At 47.1% G+C, this 27,600-nt stretch overlaps 1 protein-coding gene across 15 annotated transcripts in view; it reads left to right on the top strand.

Moving 5' to 3' along the window:
- Positions 1–883: 883 nt before the first annotated feature.
- The window catches only part of MPRIP (myosin phosphatase Rho interacting protein), a 226,205-nt gene continuing 199,488 nt past the window's right edge, over positions 884–27,600 (top strand). For 11 of the 15 annotated variants that reach the window (XM_064279422.1, XM_064279423.1, XM_064279412.1 and 8 more), the window contains exon 1: positions 884–1,085. In XM_064279422.1, coding sequence (XP_064135492.1) covers positions 963–1,085 — 123 coding nt within the window. In that variant the 5' untranslated portion in view covers positions 884–962. The remainder of the gene's footprint in view (positions 1,086–27,600) is intronic. The other 4 variants (XM_064279419.1, XM_064279418.1, XM_064279424.1 and 1 more) reach the window with 3 other exon arrangements.

Genomic DNA, 27,600 nt, shown 5'->3' with positions numbered 1-27,600 from the left:
TTCATCAAGGTTATAATGGAGGAAATCATAGCTAGCTCAGGACCAGGCACAGGGCAAGCCTTCACTCCTGTCCTGCAACAGAACTGACAGTTCCTAAAGGCTGACAGCTCTTAGCCATCCCTTGAAATACTACGTCTCCTATTACTTCTCTGCGCCTTAGTTTCCTCATGTATAAAATACCAGCTCTTGGACCTGTATCTAGCACTATTACAACGCTAACTACGACCATCGCGTCCAGTATGTTACTGAGGCCAGCACAGCCCTGGCCCGGGCTTGGACGGTGCTCTGTCTGGTGCACAGAATTCGGCGGTAAGGCAGGACCGCCAGCCGGAGGTTTGCGGCGAGCCCCGCCCTCCCCGCGCCCCTCCCTCCCGCCCCGCCTCCGCAGCTGTCAGGTCGGCCGGCCCGCGCGGGTCCACCAAACCTGGACGTCCCAGGCCGCGCCTCCACCTCCCGGCGCCGCACAAGATACCTTGCGCCCGTGCCCTTTGTCCCCGCCCCAGGCTCCTATTGGCTGAGGGGTTTCTTTGTTAGCTGGAGCGCGCCGCTGCCATTGGCCCGCGAGCCTGCTGGTCGTACCGGGACGTGGCCCCGCCCCGTGCGCGGCCCCAAGGCGGCCTCCGCGCCCCGCCCCCGCCCGCCGCCCGGTGACGCGCCCGGGAACGCGCTCGGCGCTTCGCTCCTATTTGCAGCGGCCGCGGGGCGCGGAGGTGGCGGGGACCGGCGGCCGTGGGGCGCGGAGGCGGCGGGAGACCGGCGGGACCGGCCGGGCGCACCGGAGCACCGCGCCCTAAGGTGGCCCCGGGGCAGCGGCGGGGCCGCGCGTTCCTGAGGCCCTTTCTGCGGGCGGCTCGCAGCAGCCCGCCCGCCAGGCCGCCCCGACCGGCGCCGGCCGAGAGCCCGGCATGGCCCCGCGGCCCGGCTTGTGACGGCCCGCGCCCCAGCGAGCCCGCCCGCCGGCCATGTCGGCTGCCAAGGAGAACCCGTGCCGGAAATTCCAGGCCAACATCTTCAACAAGAGCAAGTGTCAGAACTGCTTCAAGCCGCGCGAGTCGCATCTGCTCAACGACGAGGACCTGAGCCAGGTGAGCGCCGCGAACTGGGCGGGGGTCGGGGGAACGGGGGTCAGGGGACCGAGGGCAGGAGACCGGGGCCGGGGTATCGAGGGCGGGGGACCGGGGCCAGGAGACCGAGGGTGGGGACTGCGCGCCCCCCGGCAGCTAGCCTGGGCCAGACACCCCCTGGGCCCACGAGACGCACCCACACCCCGGCACCCGCCGGACCCCGACCTGCCCCGGGACGTGCCTGACGGTGTCTCGTCCCGAGGCTGGTGGGGGCGGGCCTAGCGTTGCAAACCCGCTGTAACCGGGAAGATGTGCTCTAGTCTGGGACCAGGGATGGCAGTGTGGGCGGTGGGAAGTGCAGGGATAGAGGCGGACAAAGGGAAAATCCTCAAGTATGCCGAAAAATAACATCCTCTCCTGTTCCCATCGCTGCCATGTGATTCATGCGTTTCGGGTGACTCAAAAATGCCTGGGTTTTCTTAGGAGGGACAAAGTGCTTGGGGATGGCCTGCTGCTTCAAAGGGCCCTCGGAGTCGTCTTGGGGCCACACTTGGACTTGTCCACCCAGAGTGACCGGGGCAGGATGTTTGTGGTCCTGACAGGCCTGGCCTACCCTGATTCTAAGTCATCATCGCTGTCAGTGGCCATGAGGGTTGAAGCCTCCTGTTGTGTGGGGAGGAAGGTCTTGCACTTGAATTTAAACTGGAGGGCCTTTTGTTGATGGCAGAGTTGGAGGCTCCTCTCCCAGCCCACCTTCCCCACCCTCCATTCGCTGGCAGAAAAACGGAGACCTGTTGGTCCTCACTTTGCCAGGCATCTGTCAGATGAGGGCTTTGAACTAGTTTAGTGGCTCCCAAACCTGCATCACTGTCGGCCTTTAAGGACAGACCCCTCCCCCCTCCCCCAGGGCCCCAGAGCTGGAGACTTGAGATGGGGAGAGTGTACTTTTAAAGCTCACCAAGGGATTTGGCCACGGCCCCATGGACTTTTGGGACCTGCTGCCCTGGCTTTCGAACTCCCAGCCTTCCAGGATTCATGAACACATGGAGGGCTTGGGACACACAGAGCTTGATTCCTGACCAGGCTTTGTTTATATCTCCTTGGAATGTGTTGGTGGACTCTCCTTTCTGTCTCTCCAGTCTCGGTTTTCTTCAGAGCATCTTCTGATCCCGGACCAGCTTAGTAGGCCAGGGAGCTTCCTTCACATTCCAGGCCAGTGTGACCTAGTTGTAGCTGTTCCTGCAGAAGAACCCTTAGACTAAAGACAGCTTTGAAGTGCTCCCAGCCTGGCTGATTTAATGCTGCTTAAATGCACCCAGGATGGATTTGTTCACACAGTGGACAAGTTGGGTGGCAGGACAGAGATTGAAGCCCGGGGTGCGGGGCCTTCCACCAACGTCAGGTCTCCGACTCTCAGCACCTAAAACCAAAAAGCTTAACCAAACACTCAGAGCTGTGAAGTCATGCGTTGTGCGAACATGAAGGGCCTTCGAGAAGGAAAAGTCAGCTTGGGAAGGTAGAAGTCATTTTTCTAGTCAGGTGCTCTCGAGTTTCAGGGACAGACTTTGGGGGAGGACTGAGTACCTCTTCTTACCTGGATGCTGTTTCCTAGGAAGCCGCTTGCGTTGTGATGAGGGTCCTGCACTAAGAATCAAGAGGTTTTGCTTCAAGCCTTGGCTTTCACTTTGAGCCATTGCCCTTGAACAAGTCACTTTGCCTCTGTATATTTTATTTCCTTATCTATAAATTGGGAATAGGGCTCCCTGGCTGGCCTCCCTTGCCGGCTGTCGTGAAAAGCAAGGAATGATATTAGACTTCTTTTTCTTACAATTTAAAAACAAACCAACCACCCACAGAATAGCCAGCTTTGACTTAGGAAGTTTCAGGGCTTGGCACAGGATGTTCTGGGAGAGCTTTCTAAGTTTCCTGGTTATTCCAAACAACTGCCAAATTTGGTAAATTAGGTATTTAAACCTCATAGGGGCCGTTTTCTGATTCTTACGGATATTAGTGGAACCTGCATATCTGAGTTGAGTCTGTTAAAAGAAAAAAAAATTTTTTTTTTTAAGATCTGTTGATTATTAAATAGAAGGGGGGATGGATTTAAAATACTTTACTTTTTCGCTGTATCCAGAGTTGAATTGTGGGTTTAGGAATAGGCTTGAGACCTCCAGGGCACAACTGGAATGGCAATTTCTGAAATAATGAGTGGGGTTATTTGTGCTGGGAGAGATTAGCCAGGCTTCTACCTCCTGGGATCTTTCAGGAAGAAACTGCTTTTGAAAAAAGAGGAGGGAACCTCAGTGCTGTTGCCAACAGCCTTAGCTGCTGCTCTCTGCATCCGGCCCTCCCCCAGTCCTTTACTCCCATCCTTATAGGCTCAGGCTTAGTTAGAAAACCTCAGCCAATCCGTTCCCACTAGTCTCCCCCAAGCCCCTGCTTCCTCCTGCCCCTCACCGCCCTGAGCTTATTTTAGACCGTCCAGGCTGGAAGCTATATCAGCAATCATTGAGGCCACCCACTCTTTAGTGAGCAAGGACACTGAGGCCAGGGAGGCCACGAGCGACAGCAAGCAGCAACTGGCTTTGGCTATTGGGATGCTGTCTTCCCAGGAGCAGACGTTTCACATGCCTCCCAGCCTCCTTCTTCTGATTTGAACTTTATTTCCTCAGCTGTGGATTTTGTTTGTTTGTTTCCCCCCTAGAATTGTTCAGGGGAAACCTCTTCCATCAGACTTGGAAGAGAAATAGAGCAGCTAATTTAACCACTTCTTTTTTACTGATGAGAAGACTGAACCCCGTAGAAGAGAAGTGACTTGGCCAGGACAGGGACAGAGCCAGGGTCTCTCAGCCACCATTCTTGCCCTTACTCCTGTTCAGGGTCTGTAAGGGGCATCCCATGAGTGCATGATGAAGACAGTGATGTCTGGGGTGGTTGTGTTGTGTAAGTGTTCCACAGGGCAGGTTTGAGCGCTCCCCTAGGGACCTTTAGATGCTAGTTTGGAATGGAGCAGTCCCTTGCCACCTCCTCACCCCTGGAATTCAGAGTCGCCCAGGATAAGCTACAAGTGACAGTCCTGTATTACTTGTCAACCACCCTCCAGTCCAGACCCTGTCCACAGGGTGGCGTGTGTCCTTCCAGCTCTTCTGTGCATTACTCTGCGTACATATGGACTTACATATGCAGTGGAAACCCTATGGGGCAGTTCTGTTCTGTCTTATAGGGTTGCTATGAGTCGGAATCGACTCGACGGCACTGGGTTTACCAGGTATGCAGTTAAACCTTTTTAAACCTAAACGGTTGTAGTATTTGCTTTGCAACCTTTTTTTTTTCTTTTTCTAACAATATGTCTTAGAGATCTTTTCATGATATTACATGTGAATACCAAAGCCTTTTTAGGTATTATACCATTAAAGTTGTACCATCATTTAACTATTCACTTAATTGATGGGCATCTGGGCTACTTCCGGGTTTTGCTGTTACAAACAGTGAATGCCTCAGTGAACATCTCTGTAAATGCTTTTGGGAGTGTGTATGCGTGCACACATGCAAGTATTTCTCTGGGGCAGATACCCAAAAATAGAATGGCTGGGTTGACATCAAGTGCATTCAGTTTTTTTACAGATACTACCAAACTGCCTTCCAAAAAAGGCTGTGTCATACCATTGCCCAGACTGGATATTTTCAAATGATTTAATTCTTTAATAATTTCCCTCGTTACCAGTGAGGCCAAGCTTCTTTTTATAATTTTTGAGTATTTTTTGTTTCTTCTGTGGATTGCCTGTTCATATTGTTTGCCTGTTTTTCTGTTGGGTCAGTTTTTTTCCTCTCTTGATTTATAGGAGGTTTCTATGTATACTCTAGACCAGGGGTCAGCAAACTTTTTCTGTAAAGGACCAGATAGTAAACATTTTAGGCTTTGTGGACCATAGTCTCTGTGGCAACTACTCAGCTCTGCCATCATTACAGCTGTATAATACCTGTGGCTATGTGCCAATAAAACTTTATTTACAAAAACAGGTGGGCAGCAGGATTTGGCCCATGAGGCATTGTTTGCCCACCCCACTGTAGATAGTAAACTGATGTCCATTATATATGGCAGGTATTTTCTTCTAGAGAGTCCCTGTATGGTACAAAAGGTTAATGACTTAGCTATTAGCTATTAACTGAAAGGTTGGCGATTGGAGTCCACCCAGAGGCACCTCCGAAGAAAGGCTTGATGACCTGCTTCCAAAAATCAACTACTGAAAACCCTATGGAGGAGCATAGTTCTACTCTGATGCACATGGGGTTGCCATGAGTCAGAATCAACTCAGTGGCAACGGGTTTGATGTTTGGTTTTATGGTGATTTTTTTTTTTTCTTCATATGATAGTTTTAAATGTCAAGGCAGTTAAATCGGTGTTTTCCTCTATAGTTGGGTGTTTTAGTCTCATGCTTAGGAAGGCCCTCTTTCTAAGATTATAAAATAGTCGCTAATATTAATTCTTTTATAGATATTTTTATGGTTACCTTTTTAATGTACCAGATTTTTTTCTCAGGAAGAGAATTCTAGCTGAAGGCAGAAGTTCTAATAGAGGCTCTTGAAGCAGCCCAGGTAAATTACAATAAAGGTCTTCTCCAGATCAGTGGTGGTGAGGATGGCAGGAGCCCGCAGAAACTAGGGACAGGATAGTGACAGTTGATCAGCGGTGAGGTTGAGCGTAACTCCCACGTTACTAGCTTGGAGACCTGAGTGGATAGAGGTACCTCTAAAAAAGACTAACAGATTTGGGGGGTGATAGGGTAAGTTTTGACTTTGTAGAGATGCCCACTTAATTCTTTGGTGGAATTACCTCCTCAGGCAGTAAGGGGTCTTGGTTTAGAGTTCAGGTGGAGGGTAGGGGCAGGGGTAGGATTTTTTTTTTCTTGTGGTAAAATTCACATAACAAAATTCACCATTTTAACCATTTTATAGTGTACAATTCAGTGTCATTTAGTACATTCACAATGGTGTACAACCATCACTTCTGTCCAGTTCTAGAACTTTGTAACTACCCCAAAAGGAAACCCCATACTCATTAAGCAGTTACTACCCATCCCCTACCACCCCCAATCCCTGCCTGGCATAGAGTGAAACCAGAGAGAAGAAAGTGGCAGAACCAGCTGTAGTAGGCAGCAGAAGACGGTAGGGGAGGCCAGGGAAGTGAACTGGAGGCAGATGGTGGTGAGTGGGAGAACCAGGTCTGGAACCCAGGGTTCTCAGCTTCCAAACCCTCTTCCCAGCCTCTGTCTGGGTTTCCAGGGTTCCAACATGAAGTCTGGTTCTCCTGCTGATTTGTGTGACTTTCATCATCACTTTTTTGTGGGAAGAACTGCGTTAGAGCTTAAGTTGTAGTCCTGTTTCTTGTGTGACCTTGGCTGGGTTGTTTCACCTCCTCAGGCCTCAATCTTCACTCTTACCCTAAGAGGGTTAGTCTTGACCCCTTCCCAGGCTATTCCGCCTTCATGTCTAATTCTTTGCCCCACTGTGCCCAGGGCTGCTGAGGCCTTGGAGGTGGGAACCCCAGATGTGGTGGGCTGCCTGGACTGGATCTGTGAGTCGTTTCGTCCTTGTCCCTTTGTCCTTCTGACTTCTTAGACTTTCCAGTTCTTTGACTTAATATTTACCTCAGAAGCAGTGTACCCTCCTGGGAGGATGTGTGACTTATGTAGGTGGTTTGGCAGGGAGTGTGTCACATCCCAGACCTGCCCTCTGATCCTTGTGTTCCCTGGATTGAGTGTCTGTTTCTAGAGTCTAGACCAGGGATTGACAAATTTTTTCTTGTAGGGATAGATAGTAAATATTTTAGGCTATGTAGGCTAACAGACAAATTTGAGGAGCTTATGTAGGTACTTTTATAACCACTTTAAAAATATAAAAGCCATTCTTGGTTCTCAGGTGGCAGAGTGGATTTGGCCTGCTGTGGTTTGCCAACCCTTAGGCTAGACCAGCACTGTGTGAGCTCTCATTCAGGCCACATATGTAATTTAACATTTTGTCATTGTCACATTAAAAAAGTAAGATTAGGTGAAATTAATAACTTTAATTTATAGAATTTATGTAATATATCCAAATTATCATTCCAGCAGGAGCCCTGGTGGCACATCGGTTAAGCACTCAGCTGCTAATTGACAGGTTGGTAGTTCGAACACACCCAGCTGCTCTGTGAGAGAAAAGACCTGGCAGCCTGCTCCCGTAAAGATTACAGCCAGGAAAACTCTATGAGGTCGGTCTACTCTGCCCCATGGGGGGTCTGTGAATTCAAATAGACTCGATGGTGCCCAACAACAGTAACAGTGTGAAGAAGTTATTATTGTGTGTACTCTAAGCTTACAACATATTTCTGTTTAGCTAGCTGCTTTCCAAGTGCTCGGCAGCCCTGCGTGGCCAGTGGCTGTGCGCTGAACCTCTCGGGAGAAGTACCGAGTGTGATGGCTGTGCTGCCGGTCCTGCCACCAGGGCATGTGGTGTTATCTGTGCAGACAGATTCCAGGATTCCTGGAGTGCTGGGTCTCTCATTACCCAGAACTTTCCTGTTTGTTCCCCTTACCCCCCAGCCCTTGGTCTTTTTGCCAACTTTTGGGGGTTCCTTCTTTGACTACAACATTTTCTTTGGTAACGGTGCTCTTCTCCTTTGGGTGTATCTGGAAACTCGAGAGCTGCGACCTCATTCCCTAGTAGGCAGAGTTGGGGGCAGTGGGAGGAGGATGCTGGCCAGGCTGAGCAAGCCTGCCCCATGGGGATTGAAGAAGATGCCGAGGGCAGGATGGCATTTTCCTCTCCAGGCCCATTACTTGAGAGCTTGGACGTTGTGCCTGGGTTCTTAACATAACTCTTTATATATGTTGAGTGTTATGCAGTTGTATCCTAGCTGCTTTTTTCCCCTGCGTTCTAGCCTCTTACTTGGTCTTTCTTCCAGAGTTTTCCCCCCGCCACACAGATGGACTGCAGACAAAGATCAATGTTCTATTCCTGGCACAACGTGCAGGGTGACCTCAGGGAGGTTGCGTTAGCTCTCCATGCCCCAGTTTCCCACCTGTAGACTGGGTGTCCATATTTTGCTACAGGGAGTGGTGGGCTAAAGAAATAGATGCAAGCCTGGCAAAGCCTGTCTGTTATGGAACCCCCCTTCCTGGCAGTGCTCATTCTGGGAGGTACCCTGACTGCCCTCCAGGGGGTTGGTCTTTCTCTAGGATGTCCCTTGAGTACTGGGGCCCTGATGCTGGCTAGTGGAAGTAAAGACATCGGACTTGGAGTGTTTATCCAAGTTGTTCCCAGGCTGCCATTTATTCTTGAAAGCAAGGAAACAGCTTTTAGGGAGAAAGACAGAGAGCAAAGTGCCATCCTAGAGCCCAGTGCTGTGGAGGAGGGAGGGAGGAGTATGGAGGGCTGTGAAAAGCACTAGTACTAATTTGGAAGCCTTTAACCTAAGAAGGATCTCCTTTTACCTTGGGAAACTCAGTACCCAAAGGCCTTTTCCATCTGAAATGACACATTTGGACCAGCCTGGTGGTTTTCAAGCTTTAATTAAATCATGGAGCCTTTTACCAAAGGAATCTCACATAGAAATATGAAGCGTACAGCAGAAGAAGTGACACAACTCTGGGCCAGCTCAGTCTTCAGGCACCCTCCACTTCCCACCCAGGGCCTGTGGATCTTCTTAGAGGATACTCTGCCCTAGACGATGTGGTCACCCCAGTTTTTAGCAGTGGAGGTTCTGTGAAATCCTTGTGGCGGCTGCACAGCTGCATTGGGCGGGACCCCAGAACTCCCCGCCCTGCTGGTGCCTGCTTGATGGCTTCCTTTGGGAGGTGAGAGCCCAGTGGGTTGATTCACTGGCATTTCGTCTCTGGAGACTGGAACTGGAATCTTCCAAACCATGCACTGGTTTTCTCAGTCCGGGTCATCCTAGTTCACATGAAACCACAGCCTGCTTTTGCCTGGAGCCTGTAACCCTTCCGGTTCCTTCTTCCCTTTGCTCTCAGCTGTGCTGCTACCCTGCGCTGCACTGAGGGTGCCCCTGCTCTTGGGAGCAGCTTGTGGTGGGAGTCTACACGGTGCCCGTGCACGCTGCTGCCTCTAATGCTTGATAAATCTTCCACCTTTGGCAGTCAGGTGAGGCATGCAGGACTGCTGGCAGCAGTTCTGCTCGTTGGAGAAGGATGTTGAGTTTCAGAGGAGAAGGATGTTGAGTTTGAGAGGCTGGGCAGCCTTCCCATGTCACCTGGCTGCATAGCGATAGAGCTCAATATAGATGTTCGAGGAGAGACTTCTATACCTGGCTTTGACTTGACTTACAAACTTGCTGTTTCTGTTTTGCTTGGGGCAAGTTGGTGGTAGGGAGACTGGGTATTGCTGGGAGGAGGGGCCTCCAGGGGCTGTGCCATCTCCCGACCCCACTGAGCAGGAGAATTATCGTCTCCATTAGTGGATGGAGCAGCTGAGCCCTGGAGAGGTTCAGACTAGCCTCGGTCACGAGAAGGCCAGTGAGGGCTTTTTCAGAGGCCTCTGGTAACAGGTGGTCACCTTTGCTCTCAGGAAGAGGGCCTGGCCCCGACTTGAGCTCTGCAGTGCTGGATATGAGGCAGTGCAGGGCATTTTGTAGGTCACAGTGCATGTTCTAAAATTGCCTAAGCCCCCAGGCATCCACATCCCCAAGACAGGCTGTGGGCTGTGGTGGTGACCACACCTTTGGCACAACCCTGAACAGGAAGCTCTATTTTTTCCCCTGAAAGAGAAATTCAGAATCAGGAAAAAGCTGTGTCCTTGATCCCTGTAGTTTCTAAAGCTGGCTTAACAGGCAGACCAGCCAGGACCCACGGCCCTTTTCACACCTGGCTACCTACCTCAGCATGGTCCTGGCCCAAAGCTAAAGGGGCCAAGGAGTGGGAACAGTACTGGGAGTCCCAGCTGAGCCAGAGACCATCCATATGTCCAGGGTCTCCCAGCGCTGCCCCCGGAGCCCTCTCTGTGCAGGGACTGGGAGAGGGACTCAGGCTAGGGAACCTCAGGGCTGAGCAGAGTCGGACAGTCCTTGAGCTTCCACCTGGTGATGTTCTGTGGCCCAGAATCTGACCAGCTCCTGCTTTTCATTCAAATGTTGTCAGGTGATGGGGTGCAGTGGGTAAGACATGGGCTTTCAGCTCAGATTCAGATGCTGGTTCCATTTTTAAAGCTGGTTAAGCAGGTTACCTGGAGTGTCAGCATTGGCTTCCTTCATCTGAAAGATGAGGATCATAATCATACCTATGTCTCTGGGTGCCTGTGAGGGCAATAGAAGATGCTGGTGGAACATATCAGATACTGAGTTTGCAAGTGCTTGGGTGTGTGGTGGGTGCTCAGGACATGGGCCTCATTTTCAGGCATTTGCCCACGAAGCGGGGGACACACAGTTGTAAGATGTACCTAGCCCATCTACTATCGTGCACAGGTCGTTTTTGAATGTCCATTATGGGCAGGCTCTGGGTGAGACAATGCGGGTATAGAGGAGACCATGGTAAATGCTCCTGCCCCCATGGAGCCCCATAGATGATGGGATATTTGAGCTAGAAAGGACCCCAGAGATCTCGGGCTCCAAGCTTACTTTACAGATGAGGAAACAAGCCAGAGAGGGGAAGCTACGTCTTCCATGATTTCATGGAGAGCTGGATGTTAGACCCATGATTCTGAGTTCCCAGCCTACCCCCATAGAACAACTCAACGGCCTGCTCACCCCTGCCCTGCTTTGTACCACCCAGCAACTCCCTGTCAGTAGCCCTTGGAGTATTGAAAGGGACATCGTCAGTTTGGTTGTGTGGGTTTGATTTTCAAAACAAGTATTATAAATAAAAAGATTGAACTGGTTTTAAGAATTCTCATTCATAGCTGCCATCAAATAGGCTTCCAACTCGTGGTGACCCCAGGCACAATGGAACGAAACACTCCCTGTCCTGTCCCATCCCGTCGATTGGTCGTGGATCGGACCATTGTGATCCATAGGGTTTTCACTGGCTGATTTTTGGAACTAGTTCACCAGGCCTTTCTTCCTAGTCTGCCGTAGTCTGGAAGCTCCGCAGAAATCTGTTCAGCATCATAGCAACATGCCATCCTCCACTGGCAGACGGTGGTGGCTGTGCACGAGGCGCATTAACTGGGAATTGAGGCTGGGTCTCCCGCGTGGAAGATGAGAGTTCTACCGCTGAACCACCGCTGCACCATTCAAGAATGTTTAGTGGGTAGGAGACTGAGGGGTCAGTACCATCAGTTTAGAGTTTAACATTACAGGACACAGGCTGCTCTAGTGAGCAGTGACCACCTCTGAGTCCTTGTGCCAAGCTCTGGGGTATGTCCCATGTAGGTCCCATGAGTGACAGAGGCAGATCTTAATGCCCTGAATTACTTCCCAGGGGAATATCTGAGTTGCCTTTGGCCTGCTGGGAGAGGATAAAGGGAAACCTTGCTTGTCCTGCTGGTATCCCTTGGAGCAATCCCTTACCTGGGGCTGGGTGAAGCAGCCAGAGGGCTGTAGAGGGCAGCCCAGAGCCAGAGGATGGGCCTAACCCCACATCACGGTGATGAGAGATCTGGCCCTTTGGTCCCTCAGCGCTGATCAGCTGCCTTGGCTGGCAGGTGGGCCCTGTGGCCTCGCCGCGCCCTGGACAGCCATTACCCCAGGACATGCTCTTAAAGGGGTGAACCTTCCCACTCAGGGACTTCGGTTGGAAGCAAGTGGCCGTGTTGCCTGTTCAATACCTGTGGGCCAGTGCTTCCTGCAGTGAGTGCTGTATGAGCAGGGAGGCCCTCTGTGGCTCCTGGTTCACAGGGCTCCCTCCCCATCCTGCAGCCCTGTGAGCCCTGGCCTCCTGTGCCCTGTGGAGCACAGCCTGCCGGCGGACGGCAGCATTCGATGGCACTGAGGTTTTCATAGGCTTAAATCACAGCAATAGTTGACACACTCTGGGATTATTTATTGAGGTGGTGGTGGTATTAATAGCTAACAGCACTTCCTGTGTGCCAAGCCACTCTTCTAAGCACTTTGCATGTGTTAACTCGTTTATATTCACAGCAGCCTTGTGAGGTAGATAGATAAGAAAATTGAGATAGAGAAAGGTAATGAAACTTGCCCAAGGGCAATGCAGTAAGTGGCAGAGCTGAGATCTAAACCCAGACAGTCTGACCCAAGCCCTTGCTCTCCAGTCCTGTGTTACTTACTCTGTTTTCCACACTGTCAAAAGGGGGTGTCCGTGGCCTTCTGGACGTTAGGCCTCTGGCCTCCTGTGGCCTTGTTGGCCACTGGTGCCCAGGAGCTGTGCTGTCCAACCGGAAGCGTGTGTGCGTTGGGAAGGGCAGGGCTGGAGGTTGTGACTTGGGCTGAACTTGCTTGGAGTTCCTAACGCTTTCCCATCACACTCTCGTCCTACCTGTTTCTTAGTGGGAAGGACTGCATTTTGAGGGGCGGGACATGTATCTTTCCTGCAAAGCTGTTGCCCCCAAAATTGTCCCCATGTGTTCTTTAGCATTCCTCCCTTGGCCATGATGTCATCATACTCCAAAAATCCAGCAGCCATGGACTCATTGTCGAGACCAAACAGCGAAGAAGCTTTTTAAAATGTCACGTTCCCCTCGTCCTCCAGCTGCTGTAGCACAGGGAGGAGCCTTGTGCGTGGGCTGGGCTTGCTGGGCATGTGTGTGGGCAGAGGGTAGGGGAGGCAGGAATCGCAAGTGCCCGCTGTTGCACCAGCTGCTCTCCTGTGCCACTGGAGGTAGTGAGCTTTTTTTTTTTTTGTAATTGAGGTAAAATTCACATAACATAAAACTGTTTTAAAGTGTATGATTCAGTGGCATTTTGTATATTCATGATATTGTGCAACTACCCCTCTCTCTAGTTCCAAAACATTTTCTTCACCCCAAAATAAAACCTTCTTACCCATTAAGCACTCATTCTCCATTGCCTACAACTCCCAGCCTCTGACAACCACTAATAAACTTTGGTCTCTGTGCATTTGCTCGTTCTAGATATTTCACATAAGTGGGATCATGCAATTGTTGTCCTTTTGTGTCTGGCTTACTTCACTCAGCATGTTTTCAAGATTTATCCACGTGGTTGCACGTATAAGAATTTCATTTCTCTTTATGGCTGAATAATATTCCATTGTATGGATACATCATATTTTGTTTATCCCTTCATCTGTTGATAGACACTTGAGTTGTTTCCACCTTTTGTCTTTTGTGAACAGTGCTGCAGTGAACATTGGTGTGGACACATCTGTTTGAGTCCCTCCTTTCTAGTCTCTTGGGTATATACCCAGGAGTGGGATTGCTGAGTCCTACCTGTGTTTTGAATTAGCACGTCAAGCCTGATGTTGTCACTGCACACTGTTGGGGTGGGGACAGCAGAGGTGACGCTGCATAGGTGGAGGATCACTGCACAGCTCTGACCCTGGCTGGGTGCTCTACCTTTGGGGTCTGAGGTGGAGACCCAGGGTCCCTCAGGGGATCCTCAGGGGCTGCAATCACTGGGTGCAGCTGTGAGGTAGAAGCAGGTGGGGCTGTGCTGGCTATGTAGGGTGTCCTCCTTCCTGCTTACCCAACCTGGAAATCAGCCACCCTGCCAAGAAGGGGCTAGGATATTGTGTGTGTTGGCGGGGGCGGGGAGCGGAAGGCCGGATGACTTAAGGAGACCCTGATGCCCTCCAGAGGGGTGAGGTACACAGGGCTCCACTGGTAGAGGGCTATGTTGTCTAATTCCGGGCCCCCAGGGGCGCTCAGGGGCAGCTAGAGGAAGAGACCCTGTCTGTCTTGCTCACCACTGTATCACCAGGTTTCAAACTTTATTTCTTTAGCAGCAGATCAGCCAGCCCCTTCACTTTATTTTCTTACATGCAATGTAACATGGAATTTACATCTGTGATACAAAAAACTTGTTGAAGACAGGGAGGAGGCATGGCCCCACCTATAAGACCAACAACTCTACCGTCTGAGGGGGGGAGTTCACAGTTTGAAAACCACTTATTTATTCTAATCCTTGCATTAAAATATTAATGTAATAGAATATTTGATATATACAGAAGAGTGTAAGTAGCACCTATGTGCAATATTAATCATCATAATAAAATGAACGCTCATAACCTACCTCCTAAACTAAGAAATTAAACATTGTCGAGTCCCATGGAAACATCCTCTGTGTCCCTCTCCGATGGTGCCCCCCTTCTCAGAGGGAGCCCCAGAAGGTTACAGTTGGAGCTGAGGCCCAGAGTGAACTGCCTGAGCTGACTCTCTGGGCATTGCTTTTCAGGCTGGTGAAAGTTAAGCCAAGAACGGGGACAAAAGTGCATTTTGATATAGGCCCCCTGTTTTTCTATCTCTCCCTGACCTCCAAGGAGCATCAGAGGCTCCGGGGATTACCTCACTGGCCTTTGCCAGTGGATACTGCCTCCGTCTGCCCAGCCCCTTCTCCTGGCCTTCTATCCAAGTCAGAGATTTGCAGTTGTTGAAGTGAAAGGTTTCTCTGTCCAGCCATGTTTAGGAATCTGTTTCAGTCCCGATGGGCTGTAACATAGGCACGGGAACATGCCAGCTTAAGTTGCAGCCTCTTAAGGCAGTGCTGGCAAGTGGAAGGGCCTCAGAAGTGGGAACCAGGAGACCTGATGCGAAGGCTCACTTGTGTCCTGGCTGATGAACAGCAGGAGGAATAATCAGGTGGGAAGAACCCCGAGCAGATGCACTGAGAGGCAAGGGGCAGGGGCAGGGCAGGGCAGAGCAGTTACGGAGCCTGAGAGGACAAGCTGGGATCCTCGGGGGAGCCATCGCCTCGGACAGCAGGTCCCCAATTTAGGGGTCTTGGCATCCTTTTATACTCCTTATTATTGAGACCCTAAAAGGCTTTTGTTTATGTGAGCTTTAACCTGTTGCCCTTGAGTAGATTGCAACTCATAGCAATCCTATAGGGCAGGGTAGAACTGCCCCATAGGGTTTCCAGTGAGTGGCTGGTGGATTTGAACTGCCGACCTTACTCATCTATATTTATTGTATTCGAAATTAAAACTGAGAAATTTAAAGGTATTAATTCATTTAAAAATAAAAATAAACCCACTATTTGTTGTTATGGATTGAATTGTGTCCCCCAAAAATGTATGTTGTAAATCCTAACCTTTATGCCTGTGGTTATAATTCCATTTGGGAATGGGTTGTCTTTGTTATGTTAATGAGGTAGAATTAGAGTAGGGTGTATTTTGAGTAAATCTCTTTTGAGATATAAAAGAGATTAAACAAGCAAGCAGAGCAGAGATGGGGTAAGATAGATGCCAACTCACTTGGAGATCTCCAAGGAACCAAAAAGCAGAAACTGAAGAGACAAAGACTTTCCTCCAGAGCCCACAAAGAGATAAAGCCTTTCCCTGTGTCCATGCAACCAGCTCCCGTCGTCTCTCTCTGCCATCTCATCTCACCTCCGGACAGAAGCTGCCCATTTAATCTCATGTATACTTGAGCTAAGAAGCACACTCTTCACAAGTATCATTTTATGTCTTATAGCTCCGTCTAATCTTTGTCTGAAGAGTTGGCTTTGGGAATGGTTTCAGTTTTGGGATAACAGAGAGTCCAGTGGCCACGTCTTCTGGGGTCCCTCCAGTCACAGTCAGACCATTAAGTCTGATCTTTTTGCTAGAATTTGAGGTCTGCATCCTACTTTTCTCCTGCTCCATCAGGGACCCTCTGTTGTGTTCCCTGTCATGGCAGTCATGGGTGGGAGCTGGGTAACATCTAGTTCTTCTGGTATCACGTTGACAGAGTCTCTGGTTTATGGGGCCTTCTTTGTCTCTTGGACTCATATTTTCCTTGTGTCTGGTATTCTTCATTCTCCTTTGCTCTAGGTGGGTTGGGACCAAGTGATGAGTCTTAGATGGCAGCTTGCTAGCTTTTAAGACCCCAGACGCCACTCACCAAAGTTGGAATGCAGAACATTTTCTTGATAAACTTTGTTATGCCAGTTGACCTAGATGTTTCCTGAAACCGTGGCCCCCAGACCCCCACCCCTGCTTCTCTGTCCGTTGAAGTGTTTGGTTGTATTCAGGAAACTTCTTAGATTTTGGTTTAGTCCAATTGTGCTGACTTCCCCTGTATTGTGTGTTGTCCTTCCCTTCACCTAAGATAATTCTTGTCTACTACCTAGTTAGTGAATACCTCTCTCTCTTCCTCCCCATCCTCGTAACCATCAAAGAATGTTTTCTTCTGTGTTTAAACCTTTTCTTGAGTTCTTGTAATAGCGGTCTTATACAATATTTGTCCTTTGGCAACTGACTAATTTCACTCAGCATAATGCCTTCCAGATTCACCCCTGTTATGAGATATTCTGCGGATTCATCGTTGTTCTTTATTGTTGCATGGTATTCCATTGTGTGGATATACCATAATTCGTTTATCCATTCATCTGTTGATGGGCGCCTAGGTTGTTTCCATCTTTTTGCCATTGTGAGTAGTGCTGCAGTGAACATGGATGTGCATATATCTATTCGTGCGACAGCTCTTATTTCTTTAGGATATATTCCGAGGAGTGGGATTGCTGGATTGTATGGTACTTCTGTTTCTAGCTTTGTAAGGAAGCGCCAAATCGATTTCCAAAGTGGTTGTACCATTTTTTTTTTTTTGTACCATTTTACATTCCCACAGGCAGTGTATAAGTGTTCCAATCTCTCCACAACTTCTCCAACATTTATTATTTTGTGTTTTTTGGATTAATGCTAGCCTTGCTGGGGTGGGATGGTATCTCATTGTAGTATTGATATGCATTTCTCTAATGGCAAATGATCGTGAACATTTCCTCCTGTATCTGTTAGCCACCTGAATGTCTTCTTTGCTGAAGTGTTTGTTCATATCCTTTGCGCATTTTTTAATTGGGTTATTTGTCTTTTTGTTGTTGAGGTTTTGCAGTATCTTGTAGATTTTGGAGATTAGATGCAGATTGGATTTGTCGTAGCCAAATTTTTTTCCCCAGTCTGTAGGTTGCCTTTTTACTCTTTTGGTAAAGTCTTTGGATGAGTATAAGTGTTTGATTTTTAGGAGCCCCCAGTTATCTAGTTTCTCTTTTGATGTTTGTGCATTGTTAGTAATGTTGTGTATTCTGTTTGCCACGTATTAGGGCTTCTGGCGTTCCTATTTTTTCTCCCGTGATTGTTATCATTTTTTATATTTAGGTCTTTGATCCATTTTGAGTTAGTTTTTGTGCATGGTGTGAGGTATGGGTCTTGTTTCACTTTTTTGCAGACCCTTATCCAGTTATGCCAGCACCAATTTATTAAAGAGACTATCTTTTCCACAGTTAATGGACTTTGGGCCTTGGTCAAATATCAGCTGCTCATAGGCGGATGGATTTATGTCGGGATTCTCAATTCTGTTCCACTGGTCTGTGTATCTATTGTTGTACCAGTACCAGGCTATTTTGACTGCTGTGGCGGTGTAACAGGTTCTAAAATCAGATGGCGTGAGGCCTCTGACTTTGTTCTTCTTCGTCAGTAATGCTTTACATAAACTGGGGCCTCTTCCCTTTCCTTATGAAGTTGGTGATTTGTTTCTCCATCTCATTAAAAAATGTCATCGGAATTTGGATAGGGATTGCATTGTATCTGTAGATTGCTCTGGGTAAAATAGACATTTTCACAATGTTGAGTCTTCCTATCCGTGAGCAAGGTATATTTTTCCATTTATGTAGGCCTCTTTTGGTTTCTTGCAGGAGTGTCTTGTAGTTTTCTTTGTATAGGTCTTTTACGTCTCTGGTTAGATTTATTCCTAAATATTTTATCTTCTTGGGGGCTACTGTAAATGGTATTGATTTGGTGATTTCCTCTTCAACTTTCCCTTCCTTGGTGTAGAGGAATCCAGCTGTTTTTTGTATGTTTATCTTGTGTCCTGAGACTCTGCTGAACTCTTCTATTAGTTTCAGTAGTTTTCTTGAGAATTCTTTAGGATTTTCTGTGTATAAGATCATGTCACCTGCAAATAGAGATACTTTTACTTCTTCCTTACCAATTTGGATAGCCTTTATTTCTTTTTCTAGCCTAATTGCTCTGGCTAGGACCACCAGCATAGTGTTGAATAAGAGTGATGATAAAGGGCATCCTTGTCTGGCTCCCATTCTCAAGGAGGATGCTTTCAGTCTCCCTCCATTTAGCATGATATTGGCTGTTGGCTTTGAGTAAATGCTCTTTATTATGTTGAGGAATTTCCCTTCTATTCCTATTTTGCTGAGAGCTTTTATCATGAATGGGTGTTGAGCTTTGTCAAATGCCTTTTCAGCATCAATTGGTAAGATCCAGTGATTATTGTCTTTTGTTTTATTTATGTGATGGATTACACTGATTGCTTTCCTTATGTTCAACCACCCCTGCATACTGGTAGGAATCCCACTTGGTCATGGTGAATTATTTTTTTGATATGTTGTTGAATTCTATTGTCTAGAATTTTGTTGAGGATTTTTGTGTCTATGTTCATGAAGGATATTGGTCTGGAATTTTCTTTTTTTTTTAGTAATGTCTTTACCTGGTTTTGGTATCAGGGTTTTGTTGGCTTCATAGAATGAGTTTGGGAATATTCTATCTTTTAGTATGCTCTGAAATACCTTTAGTTGTAGTGGTGTTAACTCTTCTCTGAAAGTTTGATAGAAATCTCCAGTGAACCCATCAGCCTAAGCAAGATCTTAAGGGGCCTATATGGATTTTCCTTGCTGCTTTTAGTAGAATGGAGAGGAAAGAGATGGACTTATAAATGAACTGTGCAAAATGAAAACAGAACTTAACCCTTTTAAGACCTGATTATTTTTTGCTTTGAATTTTTTTCTTGATACCATGTGTTTTAGACTGGGTTCTCTAGAGAAGCAAAATCAGGGAGGCATATATATGTGTATATATATATATATATATATATACACACACACAGAGAGATAGAGAAAGATTTATTGCAAGAAAATGGCTCACACGGTTGTAGAGACTGGCAAGTCCCAAGTTCATGGATCAGGCATCAGGCTGGAGGCTTCTCCTGACTCATGTAGCTACAGAGACTGACGAACCCAAGATCGTAGGTCAGATCAGACAGCAGGCTGCTAGCTTACGGGTTACAGAGACCGACAAATCCTAATTGGCAGGTAAGACTGTACGCTGCTCGCTCACAGGCTGCAGAGGCTGATGGATCCCAAGACTGGCAGGCAGTACAGCAGGCAGCTGGCTCAAATCCCAAGAACCAGAGGTTGGATGATGACATGCTGGATGCAGGGTCCAGAGCAAGCAAGCGAGCTTTGCCAGAATGTCTAAATATGTGTGTGTGTGTGTGTGTATATATATATATATATATATATATATATATATATATATAGGATGCAGGCCACACCCCTGAGGAAATTACCCTTGCAACTGATTGGCTGATTACATCAGATCACACATGGAGGATGACTACATCATTACATAACAGCCAAATTACATCATTACATAACTGCCAGACTTCATCATTACAAAACTGCCAAACTGCGTGATCACATAACTACCAGACCGCTGAGAATCATGTCCCAGTCAAGTTGACACACAACCTGAACCATCACAGTCCACCCCTTCTCAACTTGGCACCTGTACATATCTCCTTAAGCCATACACAATCTCTAAATAAAGACAATTAGAAAGTCATACTTGGACTAATATGATACAGCTAACGTGTACAACCGAAAACGTACTAGCCCTGTTTACGTCTTATGTTTTATAAGAGCAGAAACAAAAATATTTGATGAACACATACAAGAAAGAAGTACTCAAAACAGTTACAGTCCTTGTTTCTTTAACTGGTCACATGGTCGTAGCTAGTATTTAGAACTACCTTCTACTACCCATTAGTATTTCCTTTACCCTCAGCAAGCACCTCAGCTGGTTGTGGCTCTTTGCCTGGTGAGGTGACCCAAACCTTCATTCGTGAAGGGTTTGGGCCATTAGTAGTCTGAATTGGGTCATTGTAGTTTTCTATTGACTTTAATCACAGAGCATGATAGTACTAAGAGATGCCCTAAGGGATCTCATGTATGCTAGACATAATCTTCTTTACCTCCATTATGCAACACTAATCCAATTTCCCATTGTGAATCAGGATCAATTACACCAGCCAGTATGGTAGTTCCCTTCTTTGTTGATCCAGAGGCATGAGGAGCCCAAGGTGGCCAGGTAGCATTCTTAACTCCCAGTTCAGTGGAATCTGTGTTGTGTCTTCAGGTGGTAGCATTCCTTTCTTTAGAAGTAAAACCTCTAGACCCACAGAGCATAGGGTCATGGGGACAGGAAGTAAAAATTTTGCAAGTATGTTAGGGGTAATAGTATGTGGTGCCACTCCCACTTCCACCCCTTGACTCCTGGATTCATGAATCCTGGCTTTGGAGAAACATCACTATATATTGGACTCTGGTTTAGAGCATATATAGCCTTCTGGAGAACATTGCCCCAGCCCTGCCAAGTATTGCCACCTAGCTAGCGCTGTATTGTGTCTTTAAAAAGCCATTCCGTCATTCTATCAAGCCAGCTGCTTCAGGATGACAGAGAACGTGGTAAGACCAGTGAATTCCATGAGCATGGGCCCACTGCTGCACTTCATTTGCTATGAAATGAATCCTTTGATCTGAGGTGATGCTGTGTGGGATACCATGACAATGAATAAGGCATTCTGTAAGTCCATGGATTGTGGTTTTGGCAGAAGCATTGTGTGCAGGGAAGGCAAATCCGTGTGTAGATTAAGTGTCTACCCTGATAAGAATGAAATGCTTCCCTTTCCATGATGGAAGGGGTCCAATGTAATCAACCTGCCACCAGGTTGCTGGCTGATCGCCTCAAGGAATGATGCCATATCGGGGACTCTGTTGGTCTCCGCTGCTGGCAGATTGGGCACTCAGCAGTGGCTGTAGCAAGTCAGCCTTGGTGAGTGGAAGTCCATGTTGCTGAGTCTATGCATAACCTCCATCCCTGCCACCATGGCCACTTTGTTTATGAGTTCATTGGGCAGTGACGGGAGTGGTTGGGGAAAGGGGATGACTGATTTTCACAGAGAGCGTCATCCTATCTACTTGATTATTAAAATCCTCCTTTGCTGAAGTCATCCTTTGGTGAGCATTCGTGTGACACGCAAATACCTTCACTTCTTTGGCCCATTTAGAGTGGTCTATCCACATACTTTCCCCACATCTCCTTGTCACCAATTTCCCAATCATGTCCCTTCCAAGTCCCTGACCATCCATATAAACCATTGGCCAAGGCCCATGAATCAGTATGTATCATACATCTGGCCATTTTTCCTTCCAAGCAAAGTGAACAACCCCGTGCACTGCTTGAAGTTCTGCCCATTAAGAGGATTTTCCTTCATCCCTGCCCTCGAGGGAGGTCCCGGAAAGGGGTTGCATTGCTGCCACTGTTCATTTTTGAGTGGTGCCTGCATATCGTACAGAACTCATGGTACCAAATTCTGTCTTAGTTAACTAGTGCCGCTATACCAGAAATATCACAGTGTTTGGCTTTAACAAACAGAAATTTATTCTCTCACAATTTAGAAGGTCAGAAGACCGAATTCAGGGTGCCAGCTCTAGGGGAAGGCTTTCTCTCTCTGTCTTCTCTGGGGGAAGGTCATTGTCTCCCTTCAACATCTATGGGCCTGACTTTCCTCGGAAATCACCATGTGTCTTGGCATCAGTCTTCCCCTGGGTCTAGGAGGTTTTCAGTGCAGGGAGCCTGGGTCCAAAGGACCTGCTGGCTCCCAGCTCCTCTTTTTTAGTGGTAGTAAGTCCCTCCCTTTCTGCTCACTTCTCTTTTCTTTTGTCTCTTGTAAGGTAAAAGGTGATGCAGGCCACACCCCAGGGAAACTCCCATTACATCAGATCAGGGCTGTGACCTAAGTAAGGGTATTGTATCCCACCCTGATCCTCATTAACATGACCTAATCCTGCCTCCTGAATACAATGGACAGCTCACTCCCATACGGGATGATAACTACAGGCATAGAGGCTGCAGTTTACAACATATCACAAAACGGAGGATAATCAAATCACAAAATGAAGAACAACCACTTAATATTGGGAATCATGGCCTAGCCAAGTTGACAAATGTTTTTGGGGGATACAATTTGATCCAAGTATTTTTATTAATGGAAGCATGCTGAATTACTGAGTATTGTTGAATTTTCGGTAGGTAGTATGGATTTTTTTTTCTTGCCCCCTCTCACAAGCCTACCCTTAGAGTCCAGAGGGACATACATTGTCCAAATAGTAGTACCCCAGAATCTCCCTAGAGTCCACTATACATATAAAAAAAAAAAGAAAAAAACTTCTTTTTTTTTTTTTTTATGCGTACTTAAAAATTTTTTTTTAATTTTTCCTATAATAAATGCACATACCACATACAACACCTTGTAGAAACAGTCATTTGTGGCACACACACGTTTTTTTCTGTTTCAAACAGTTAAAAAGACCCAGCGTGCACTATCAGTGGGAAAGCAGCTTCCCAATAAACCCCAAAGGCTGAAAAAGTAAGTGGTCCCTATATGTACCACCAGGTATAAAAAGGTTAAAGATTTGGAAAATTCTGTTGTACAAACTAAGGATACGTGTCTTAAATGTTCAACAAGGACGTGGCTACGCAACCTTTTATAAAGAGGTTAAGCCTGTGATTGACGGATCCAACCAACCACCACAGCAGAAAACCCGTCAGCTTAGACTGAAGGGGACAGAGAAAGAACAAAAGGAAAGAACTCTGTCTGCCTCTTGGAATTCTGCAGGCTGGAAACAGGCCAAAGGCACTACATCTATTGTCCTTCAGGAAAAGAAAAGCACCATCCCTGGAGCAGCTCAGAGATCTGCAGAACTGTTGGAAGGAAGCAGAGCTGCCTTGTCTCAAAGGGTGGGGCCACAGCCTCCAGGGTTTCCAGGGATAGGACCATGGTCTCCTGGATCTCCGGGGTGGGGCCACAGCCTCCTAGGTTTCAGAGTCGCGTCTTCACCAACTCGGTTCTAGAGTGTGGGATTGCTGTTAAGATGTGCCAGGGGGATGGGGCCACCACCCAAAGCAGTGGAGGCAGGACTGTCATGCCCAAGGGGCAGAAGAATGGGGCCTGCCAGGTCTGAGGGGGGTGTGGTCGCCACTTAGATGCACAAAGAGAATGGGGCTGCCCAAAGCCAAGGGAGCAGAGTTGCCATCCCAGAGGGCCTGGAAGACAGAACTGAAGTCCAGGGCCGAGAGGCCTCCACCCAGAATCCAGAGGGCATGGCTAACAAACACTCAGAATCTGGAGGACAGGACCGTTGCCTAGATGGTCTCAGAGAAGAGAGGAGCTAATGTAATTTATTCTGCTGGGTTTTGGACTCATTTGGTGCCTGTTATCCCTTCTTTCTGTCCAGTTTCTCCCATTTGTAATGGAAATGTCTACCTTGTGCCTGTTCCACCATTGTACTTTGAAAACAGATAACTTGTGTACTAGATTTCACAGCTTTACAGATCAAGAGGAGTTTTGCTCTCAGATGGAGTATACTTAAAGTCTTACCCGTATTTGATTTAGATGATTTAGAGGATGAGATTTTGGACTTTGAGTTGATTTAAGACTTTTGGGGTGATATGATGGGGCGAATGTGCTTTACATGTGGCAAGGACATAAATTTTTGGGGGCCAGAGGGTAGCCTGTTACAGATTAAATTGTGTCCCCCCAAAATATCTGTTGTAAATCCTAACTTCTATGCCTGTGGTTATAATCCCATTTCGGAATGGGTTGTCTTTGTTACGTTAATGAGGCAAGATTAACGTAGGTTGTATCTTGAATCAGTTTCCTTTGAGATATAAAAATGATTAAAGGCAAGCTAGTCAAGCAGAAATGAGGAAAGAGAGATGCCAAGACACATGGAGATCTTCAGGGAGCCAGGAAGCAGCTGAAGAGACAAGGACCTTCCTTCAGAGCTGACAGAAAGAATGCCTTCCTCCAGAACTGGAGCTCTGAATTTGGATTTCTAGCCGCCTAAACTGTGAGAAAATAAATTTCTGTTTGTTAAAGCCATCCACTTGTGGTGTTTCTGTTATAGCAGCACTAGAAAACTAAGATAGAATTTGGTACCGAAAGAGTGGGGTGCTGCTCTAACAGATACCAAAAATGTGGAAGCAGTTTTGGAACTGGGTAATGGGTAGGGCTAGAAGAGCTTTAAGGCACCTAGTAGTAAAAGCCTGGATCGCCTCCAAGAGAGTGTTGCTGGAAGTGTAGTGTGGACATTAAATGTGCTCTGGTGAGGCTCTTAAAGGAAAGGAACATGTGATTGGACAGTGGAGGAAGGGGCGATGCTTTTTATGCAGTGGCAAAGAACTTGTCTGAATCGTGTTTATATGTTTGGTAGAAGGTAGATCTTGTAAGTGATGAACTTGGATATCTGACTAATGAGATTTCTAAGCAAGATCTTAAAGGGACCGTGTGGTTTCTCCTTGTGGCTTAAGTACAATGGGAGAGGAAAGAGATGAACTTAAAAATGGCTTGTGCAAAATGAAAACAGAACGTAAAGATTTGGAAAATTCTGTTGTACAAACTAAGGACGCATGCCTTAGAATGTTCACTGAGAACATGGCTACACAATCTTTGTTAAAGAGATTAAGCCTGTGACTGATGGGTTTAACCAGCTACCACAGCGGAAAACCTATCAGTTAAAACTGCAGAGGACAGAGAAAGAACAAAAGGAAAGAATACTGTCTGCTTTTTGGAGTTCTACAAGCAGGAAACAGGCCAAAGGAGCTACATCTGTTGTCCGCCAAGAAAAGAAAAAGACCATCACTGGAGCAGCTTGGAGATCAGCAGAGCTTTTGGAAGGAGCACGGGAAGCAGGGCCTTCTTGGTTTCCAAGAGTGGGGCCACAGCCTCCTGGATCTCAAAGGGTGCGGCAACAGTCTCCTAGGTTTCAAAGAGTTGGATCTTTGTCAACTTGGCTCCAGAGTTTGGGGCTGCCATTAAGGTGTGCCAGGGAGATGGGGCTGCTGCCCAAAGCTGAGGAGGTGGGGCTGACATGCCCAAGAGGCAGAAGAACAGGGTCTGCCAGGGGCCGAGAGCTTGGGATCTGCCACTCAGATGGACTAGGAGAATGGAACCACCTGAAGACAAGGGAGCAGAGTGGCATTTTCAGAGGGCTTGGGAGGCAGAGCTGAAACCAGAGCTGAGGGGCTTCCACCTAGAATCCAGAGTCATGGCCAACAACCAGAATATGAAGGGCGAGCCCATTGCCGAGGTGGTCTCAGAGAAGAGCGGATTATTTTCAATCCTGGAGAGCTAATGTAATTTTTTCTGCTGGGTTTTGGACTTGCTTGGTGCCTGTTATCCCTTCCCTCCCTCCGGTTTCTCCCATTTGTAATGGAATGTCTACCTTGTACCTGTTTCACTATTATACCATAGAAACAGATAACTTGTAGCCTAGATTCCACGTGGTCACAGAGGAAAAGGAATTTTGCTCCCGGATGGAATATGCCTAATGTCTCAGCCATATTTGATTTAGATGATTCAGAAGATGAGATTTTGGACTTGGAGTTGATTTAAGACTTGGGATGATGTGGTGGGGTGAATGTGTTTTGCATGTGACAAGGACATGAATTTTTGGTGGCCAAAAGCTGGACTATTACAGATTGAATTTTGTCCCCCCAAAATACATGTTGTAAATCCTAACTTCTATACCTGTGATTCTAATCCCATTTGGGAATGGGTTGTCTTTGTTGTGTTAATGAAGCAGTATTAGTGTAGGGTGTATTTTGAGTCAATCTCTGTGATATGAAAGAGAGTAAACAAGGAAGCAGAGCAGAGATGGGGGAAGAGAGATGCCAAGACATATGGAGACCTCTAAAGAACCAGGAAGCAGATGCCGAAGAGACTAGGACCTTCCTCCTCCAGAGCCAACAGAGAGAGAGAAAGCCTTTTCCTAGAACCGGCGCTCTGAATTTGGCCTTCTAGCCTCCTAAACTGTAAGAAGATAAGTTTGTTTATTAAAGCTACCCACTTGTGATATTTCTGTTATAGCAGCACTAGATAACTAAGACAGAATTTGGTACCGGAAGGGTGGGGTGCTGCTCTAACAGCTACAGAAAATGTAGAAGCAGTTTTGGACTTGGGTAATGGGCAGAGGCTGGACGAGTTTTAAGGTACGTAATAGTAAAAGCTTAGATTGCCTTGAAGAGAGCGTTGCTAGAAATGTGGACATTAAATGTGCTTCTGGTGAGGCTTTAAGAGAAGAGGACAGTGGAGGAAGGGTGATGCCATCCACTTGTGGTTATTTCTGTTATAGCAGCACTAGATAACTGAGACACATGTTAACATAAATGACAGGTGTTATGAAAAAGAAAATTTTGTTTTCTTAAACAAAAAAAAATTTTAGTGAGAGGAGCTACGTGATTTTACATTTTTGCAAATGTCTTTAAAATTTGTCATCATAGAAGACAGCTGGATTCTCATGTCTCCTGAATTCATTCTGTTGTGATACCACATGTCGTGTAGCCTCTGGAAAACTCTACTGTACACTTGTGAAAAAATGAGAGTGAAAAAGGCAAGTAAAGTCTTGTTACGTGCTATCAAGTCGGTTTCAACTCATAATGTCTCTGTGTACAACGGAATGAAACACTGCCGGTTCCAGCAACATCCTCACAGTCGTTATGCTTGAGCCTATTTTTGCAGCCATTGACAGTTCATCTCGTTGAGGATCTTCCTCTTTTCTGCTGACCCTGTACTTTATCAGGCATGATGTCCTTCTCCAGGGACTGATCCCTCCTGACAACATGTCCAAAGTATGTAAGACGCCGTCTCGCCATCCTTGCTTCTACGGAGCATTCTGGTTGTACTTCTTCCGAGACAGATTTGTTTGTTCTTTTGGCAGTACATGGTATATTCAATATTCTTCACCAACACCACAATTCAAAGGCGTCAATTCTTTGATCTTCCTTATTCATTGTCCAGCTTTTGCACGCATATGATGTGATTGAAAATACCACGGCTTGGGTCAGGCGCACCTTAGTCTTCAAGGTGACGTCTTTGCTTTTCGACACTTTAAAGAGGTCTTTTGCAGCAGATTTATCCAATGCAATGCATCTTTTGATTTCTTGACAGCTGCTTCCATGGCTGTTGATTGTGGATCCAAGTAAAGTGAAATCCTTGACAACTTAAGTCTTTTCCCATTTATCATGATGTTGCTTATTGGTCTTAGTATAGTCTTAGTCTTATCATAAATATAGGTTTGGCTCATGGACCCCTGAGAGGCTCTTAAGGACTTGCAGGGGTCCTGGCTACACTTAGAGATCTGCTTTGGAGGCCTTGAATGCCAAGGCGCACATTGTTTCACCTTGATGGGAGCAGCAGTAAGGAAGCACGTGGTGATGGATCTGAGGAGGGTGCGGATCTGGGAAGAGACCCAAGGCTGTGTTTGGAGTGAGCCTGCATGGGGGAGACTGAGTGCAGCCATGGCCTCCTGGCAGGTTTGCTGCATTAATGCAGGAGAATTATAGCAGCAGCTACTCCCGCCAGGCGGTCGGAG

The sequence above is a fragment of the Loxodonta africana genome, chromosome 2, assembly GCF_030014295.1.
Source record: "Loxodonta africana isolate mLoxAfr1 chromosome 2, mLoxAfr1.hap2, whole genome shotgun sequence".
Taxonomy (NCBI): Eukaryota; Metazoa; Chordata; class Mammalia; order Proboscidea; family Elephantidae; genus Loxodonta; species Loxodonta africana.
Note: the sequence above shows the minus strand (reverse complement) of the source record. Positions and strands in the feature narration are given on the sequence as shown.